The following is a 7,500-nucleotide window of genomic DNA, read 5'->3' as shown; positions in this document are numbered from 1 at the left end:
TAAATGGATCATAGGCATCTCGAATGTTATCCACTTCTTCCTAGCACTATACCCTATTAATATACACACACCACCGTTCAAAAGTTTGGGGTCAATAGGATTTATTTTTAAATTAATACTTTTCTTCACAAAGGATGCATTCAATTGATCAAAAGTGACACTAAATACATTTATAATCATACAAAATATTTCTTTTTTAATTAAATGCTTTTCTCTTGAACTTTCAAAGAATCCTGAAAAGAATTAATCACGGTTTGCACAAAAATATGAAACCGTTTTCAACTTTGATAATCATAAATGTTTCTTGAGCATCAAATCATCATATTATAGTGATTTCTGAAGGATCATGTGACACTGAAGACTGGAGTAATGATGCTGAAAATTCAGCTTTGATCACAGGAATAAATTACACTTTAATATATATTCACATAGAAAACAGCTGATTTACATTGTTATAATATTTCACAATATTACTGGGTTTTTTGTATTTTTAATCAAATAAATTCAGCCTTGGTGAGCAGAAGAGACTTCTTTAAAACATTAAAAATCTTACCGACCCCAAACTTTTGAGCGGTAGTGTATATATTAATCACAAAGCAATTTGACTGTTTTGTTACAAATTTTGAACGCAAAATGAGGATAAAAGCACTAAAATAATAGCTTCGAAACTAGCTAAAAGTTAAAATAGTAGTTAAAATAACTACTCACCCTTTATTCCAGCTTTCCATATATCCTTTTTTTTTTTTTCGTTCTGAAAAAAAAAAATCGTTCTGACAGTGATCCCAACGATATATCTTTAACGTTACAGTTGCCGTGTGAACTCTGCTATTCTCTAATATGGAGAACAAATTTTAGAGCTGTCTTTATCGTCATCAGCCTTTAATGTGTAACCGTATTCTGTTCCTGCACAGGTCTATGAGAAATCTCCTCTGAAGGTGAAGAACTTCGGCATCTGGTTGCGTTACGACTCTCGCAGCGGGACACACAACATGTACCGCGAGTACAGAGACCTGTCAACGTCTGGAGCCGTCACTCAGTGCTGTGAGTTTCCCAGAATACACTTGTGTTCGACCCGCACGCAAACCCAAAGGTCATTTCCCCCCCCAGTGTTTATGCCCTTGCTATGTGTGCGCAAAGAAAAACCGGAACCTTGTCGCCTTTCTCAGGCTGTAAAACGTGCCACTGAAAGTGAATTCAAGGTGCGACATGTGATTGTGTGTTCTGTGTGTGTTTGTTCCCTGTCTGATGCGTGTTTGTGCTTCAGATCGTGACATGGGTGCCAGGCATCGTGCCCGCGCTCACTCCATCCAGATCATGAAGGTGCAGGTCATCGCCGCCAACAAATGCCGGAGACCCGCCATCAAGCAGTTCCACGTGAGTTTCCTGACAGCGAGGTTCACTTCAACCAACTTAAACACATGCACAATGATGCAGTCGCGGGTTTACCCTCATCCTTCCCTCGCCAGTCAAAATGACCCGACGCCCTAAATTTATACTTTTTTTTTTTTTCTTTGTCCAGAAAGCTTATTTCGTTTTGATATTTTTTTAATTCTCCTTTAAGTTACTAGATTTGATCAATAAATCGTAATTGAAGCATTCTTTCAACTTAAATAACTCAAGTGTCATGCATAACCTTTTAATTCAGCTCTAAATATCTTACATTGGGAGTATTTGCTGACATCTTGTGGAAAAATTATAACTTTTATAAATTAATATTATCTAAATTATAAATATTATAATATTTCATGAGTCTAGATGGCCTTATATCTCTATATGGAGCAAACGATCTGTTCCTCTGGGTCCTAAAGTCAGAGTGCATTCAGATACACGTGTAGAAATTGTAAAATAATTCTTTGGTTAAGTTTTAGAATTAAGTTTAAAGTTGACCATTTTTAGGTTTTTCTTGACCCGAGACTGAAGGATTTGTTACTATTTTTACATTTCAACCACAAAACTCCTCAAATCCATTCATATTTTGTGTATAGAGTGTGACTAAAGTCCACTCTGATGAACACTCAATTTTTAAAAAAAGTATATATTTTTCTGCAGCACTTGATCCAGTAATACTAACACTTTCTATTCTATTTATAAAAAAATAAATGACATGTACTGCGTTAGATTAAACTGAGAAGGGTCATAGCACTTGCATATTGTTGTCCAATTGTTAGTTTCACTGCTTCTATTGCACTCATTTGCAAGTCGCTCTGGATAAAAGCGTCTGTTAAATGTAAAAATGTCTCTAAAATGAATGAATGCTTGACTATATCGTCTCTTGTTTCCACAGGACTCCAAGATCAAGTTCCCTCTTCCTCACAGGGTCCTGCGCCGCCAGCACAAGCCCCGCTTCACCACCAAGAGACCAAACACTTTCTTTTAGAGTGTATGTTTGTGCTTTTCACATTACAGACGAATAAACAGTGGAGAAAATCACCTTGTGCGTGTGTCATCTCAAGTCGATGCAAAGATGCTTTTACATGCTATGCTGATTATGAACTTGCAGTAGTAAGATCATGGTGTAATTTTGTTGTTGTTGCCACATCTCAGTAATAAGAGTTTGAGGAATTGCAATGAAAATGTCACCATGCAAAAGAGTCATTAGCAAGCCAATTAATAATGAACTAAAAACACAGCAGACCATTAGAAGTATAATATGAGATTACATAACTTTATTCCCTTGTATGCATTTTATCAAAGTATTTGTTTTTCATGCATTGCATGTAACTAAAACATCATGTGACTATTGTGCTTTTATTATTGCATGTCTTAAAGGCTGCTGTGTTATCACAGCTTGTTAGGGTATTAAGATAAATGAACTTCAGGTGTGTTTGATTAGAGACGGAGCTGAACGCATTTAATCAGTGCATTAGGATGAACATAATTATATTAATACAGACCATCACATCATCTTCAACGTCGTGCCAAAAGGCATCACTCTTGGGTAAGATAGATTAAAAAAATATTTGTGACTCGCTAAGTTTTGTTTGGTTTCCAGGGTGTTGCTAGGATCAGGTTTCCATCCATTTATATTCATATTCAATTTAATGCTGGATGGAAATTACCAAGATGTGCTTAAAAATGACTGAAAATTTGAGGTGGATACATTTTGCGTTATGCATACTCGTGAAAAGTGGATACATTTTTGTATTGTTAAAAATGGCATAAAATATGATAGAAAAACATTAAAATTTTACAAGAATTATTAAGTTCATTTCCGTCACACGTGTTTACGTGCTTTTGTAAACCATAATATAAAAAAAAGTTGAAATTATATTATGCTAAATCGAATGGGATAAAAACAGTAATAATGTAAGAAAGAAAAATCAAGATTATGACAGTCATTATTTCAATCTAAGCAATTTTATCTCATAATTATGACTTGGAATGCCATAATTTCGAATTTTTATGTCATAATTAATATTACCCTAATATTACTTTACAACCTCATCCTCTCCTCCCCTAACAAACCTTTCCGAATCACTAAAAATGATGTTGTCTAGAAAGCTTACATGATATATCTAATTTTTTATATTTTAAATAAAAACATTTTTTTTTAGATATTTTATTTATTTTATTTACCTCTAAATTACTCGGTTTGATCAATAATTAATTTTAATAATATAATTTAAGCATATTCTTCACATTCTTTCTTTTAAAATACAAAACTGCGTTACATGCAGAAACTCGAAGTGTCTCTGCCGGCCTCTTGTGGGGAAATAATAATATAACATGATATTTCATAACTCTTGCCACTAGATGGCCTTATAGCTCTATATGGAGGAAACAAACTGTCCCCTGGACCTTAAGATCATTTTATCAGGTATTAACTGTATCTAGACATCTTTTTTTCTTTTTTTTTTAATGATAAAGTTTTAGCATTTTTCTTTCTTTTCTTTTTTTTTTGTTTTGTTTTTTCTATATATACTGATATCAATATTGATGCATAAGTCATGTGGCTAGATGGAATAAGTTATGCATGGCACACATCCATACGATTTTTGTTTTCTTTTCTTCTATATATAAAGACAAGCTCCAACCACAAGTATGATAATACTAATAGCTTCCCTAAAGATGTTTATTTCATTAATGCTGTTTCACGCATGTCACGTACAGTCACACACATGCTGTTGCAGCATGAAGCTGGTGTGTGTGTGTGTGTGTGTGTGTGTGTGGAAGGTCACAAATCCGATACTTTTCTGAGTGAACAACTGAGGTGAAATCTGTGAAAATGCGGAACGTTTTTCATTCACAATAATTTTCATTCTCCAAATTTCTTGTGGTCTACATTCTAAATAGTCCCTTTAGCATACAATTATGCAAAATTCACTTTTACATGTTTTTGAACAAAAATGTGTGTACACAACCACCCTATAATGATAAAGATCCTTTTTTTAACCCCATAAAACTCCACCCTATTAGCACAGACTCCGCCCTATTAGTACAGACGCCGCCCTATTAGCACAGACTCCGCCCTATTAGCACAGACTCCGCCCTATTAGCACAGACTCCGCCCTATTAGTACAGACGCCGCCCTATTAGCACAGACTCCACCCTATTAGCACAGACGCCGCCCTATTAGCACAGACTCCACCCTATTAGCACAGACGCCGCCCTATTAGTACAGACGCCGCCCTATTAGCACAGACTCCACCCTATTAGCACAGACGCCGCCCTATTAGTACAGACCCCACCCTATTAGCATAGACTCCGCCCCATTAGCATAGACTCCGCCCTATTAGCACAGACTCCGCCCCATTAGCATAGACTCCGCCCTATTAGCACAGACTCCGCCCTGTTAGTACAGACCCCACCCTATTAGCACAGACTCCGCCCTATTAGCACAGACTCCGCCCCATTAGCATAGACTCCGCCCTATTAGCACAGACTCCACCCTATTAGCATAGACTCCGCCCTATTAGCACAGACTCCGCCCTATTAGTACAGACGCCGCCCTATTAGCACAGACTCCGCCCTATTAGCACAGACGCCGCCCTATTAGCACAGACTCCGCCCTATTAGTACAGACGCCGCCCTATTAGCACAGACTCCACCCTATTAGCACAGACGCCGCCCTATTAGCACAGACTCCACCCTATTAGTACAGACTCCACCCTATTAGCACAGACGCCGCCCTATTAGCACAGACTCCACCCTATTAGCACAGACGCCGCCCTATTAGTACAGACGCCGCCCTATTAGCACAGACTCCACCCTATTAGCACAGACGCCGCCCTATTAGTACAGACCCCACCCTATTAGCATAGACTCCGCCCTATTAGCACAGACTCCACCCTATTAGCACAGACTCCACCCTATTAGCACAGACTCCGCCCTATTAGCACAGACTCCGCCCAATTAGCACAGACTCCGCCCAATTAGCACAGACCCCACCCTATTAGCACAGACTCCACCCTATTAGCACAGACTCCGCCCAATTAGCACAGACCCCACCCTATTAGCACAGACTCCACCCTATTAGCACAGACTCCTGTTCTGAAAGAAATGAGCCAAAAGAGGGCGATACTGATTATTCCTTTAAATATCTGTAATCTAACTTCCTCTTACACTTCAGGCAGCTCCATATACCACAATGCAACACGATTTCGACGGCACCACAAACAACTATGATATATTAATTTTTAATTTTTATTTTTTTTATTTAAACAACTCAAACACACCTATATACATATAGAATGCTGCATTAAACAATTTCGTAAGGGGAAAAAAATAAATAATAAATCAATCCCATAGTGAATTCATGGGTTTAGCACGATCCGGTCCTGCCAGTAGTGGGCACCATAGTAAATAATGACGCACATCCGAGTGAAGGAGACGGAAGGAAGTGAGCGAGTGAAGGGCATGACCATTTTGGACATGCTGGAAGCCATTTGAACGGGAACTAGATTTTGTTACCTTTTCTGTATACAATTTTATGGTTCCTGGATTAGTATTGACAATAAATATTGCTGAATTTTGACCTTTTTTTAAATATAAATTGATTTGTTGATTCTGATTTGTATGCCTTATTTCATTTGTGATATTTTTGACTTGTGGATTTTGATACATATATTCCTATTTATTTATGATAATGCATTGGTAGTTTTTTTTTTTTTTAGAAATAGTCATGTTATTGGTGAGATATATTTCTTTATAATATTTGATCTTTCTCTCTTCTGTTTGCCCTGCGCGTGACCAGGTGATCGTTGCGTGACTAATTGATTTGCTGTGTAAAAGAGCTCTGATTGTGTTTTGTCTCATACACACACACACACACACACCGTTGAAGACTTAATGTCCGCAACTCGACGGTGTGCCGATGCTTGTCTCCCGTTTTCAAAATCTAAACCATGAAAGAATAAAGGCTTTTTATATTTTTCTAAAAACTAACTACTTGAGTGCGTTGGATTGTTCTCACCATTTGAATGCTTGTTGAGGCCCAAAGGCAGTGATGGCCTCGCCTGGTTTTGATACGTGCATCAAGTGTAAGTTGACAGTTTGTATTTTCACATATTGTTGTTTGTGTAGGATGATTATGTGTACAGATAGTTTGTTGAGCACTTTTTCTTTATCCGTGTATAATATTGTTTGTTGTATGCATATGAATGTTGATGTTGTATATTGCTTGCAATTGGTCACTTGAGGATTTAGATCTGTTGTTCAACTCTTGTGAAACCGGCTTGTTGTATGCAGAAATGTGTTAGTATTTGTTGTTTGTCATACTTGTAACTGATGGCAGTGTTGTTATTCCTTTATAGTAACCACACACACCTTGATCCACACTTTGAGCCATCAAATAAAAGCAACTAAAGGAACTTTGTGCTTTTTCATCGATGCCAAACAGTGATTGTATAATTTAACCAGTTCTCAAGAAACATCAAAACAGCGACGAAAGTTATATAATCATGAGCAGTGAGTGATTTTCTGTTTTTCTTTTGTTGTTTTATTCACATTATCAGCATAAACCGCAGTAGGTTCTGTATATTACGCTGCTGTCACTTTAATACACAATCTAATATACACATGTGATTTATTTCCCTGCTGTTTACATTCACACACATAACCGACTGTATATGTGAACTTGGTGTTTTTGACATAACCTTGTGTGTATTTGACAGTTTAAGCACAATAAGATGTGAAAGAGAATTAGTTTAATACTCATGGGATGCGTTGTAAACGTTCAGCTTTCGGTGTGTGTGATTCGGGTGTGTGCACTCAGAAAACCATAATGCAGAAGATTATGTTTTTAAAACACATGCTGATAATAAACTTTCAATGATGATGAAGAACTGTAATGTCACGTGAACGAAATAGAAATGATCATCAAATCCAAAAAATGTAGTTTTCTTGCAGAGTATCTGAGGCACACACTGTCCAGGCTCCGCCCTCTTCTGGCTAGGGGGGTGGAGCCAAATCTCATTTGCATTTAAAGATACATGCACAAAAACAGCGTTTTCCTTCCACTCAATTTATTTTTAACTATATTATTTTGAGCTGAAACATCAC

At 37.2% G+C, this 7,500-nt stretch overlaps 1 protein-coding gene, 1 long non-coding RNA gene and 1 other non-coding gene across 3 annotated transcripts in view; all 3 read left to right on the top strand.

Annotated features, from left to right (window-relative positions):
• LOC143752321 (large ribosomal subunit protein eL20) overlaps positions 1 to 2,430 on the top strand; it is a 3,798-nt gene extending 1,368 nt beyond the window's left edge. The window contains exons 3-5 of the mRNA XM_077245464.1: positions 912 to 1,041; positions 1,265 to 1,374; positions 2,285 to 2,430. Of these exons, the coding sequence (XP_077101579.1) occupies positions 912 to 1,041; positions 1,265 to 1,374; positions 2,285 to 2,377 (333 nt within the window). The 3' untranslated portion in view covers positions 2,378 to 2,430. The remainder of the gene's footprint in view (positions 1 to 911; positions 1,042 to 1,264; positions 1,375 to 2,284) is intronic.
• Positions 1,072 to 1,210, top strand: LOC143752345 (small nucleolar RNA SNORA68). The gene has a single exon (XR_013207379.1). It is a non-coding gene; the product is annotated as a small nucleolar RNA SNORA68 (small nucleolar RNA).
• Positions 2,431 to 6,290: 3,860 nt separating the features above from the next.
• Positions 6,291 to 7,500, top strand: part of LOC143752337 (uncharacterized) — a 1,800-nt gene continuing 590 nt past the window's right edge. The window contains exons 1-2 of the long non-coding RNA XR_013207375.1: positions 6,291 to 6,477; positions 6,753 to 6,906. This is a non-coding gene — a long non-coding RNA (uncharacterized LOC143752337). The remainder of the gene's footprint in view (positions 6,478 to 6,752; positions 6,907 to 7,500) is intronic.

This window comes from Siphateles boraxobius, unplaced genomic scaffold, assembly GCF_051911475.1.
Source record: "Siphateles boraxobius isolate OS27281-9 unplaced genomic scaffold, OSU_SipBor_1 262, whole genome shotgun sequence".
NCBI lineage: Eukaryota > Metazoa > Chordata > Actinopteri > Cypriniformes > Leuciscidae > Siphateles > Siphateles boraxobius.
The sequence above is the reverse complement of the archived record's forward strand: the minus strand, read 5'-3'. Positions and strand labels throughout refer to the sequence as shown.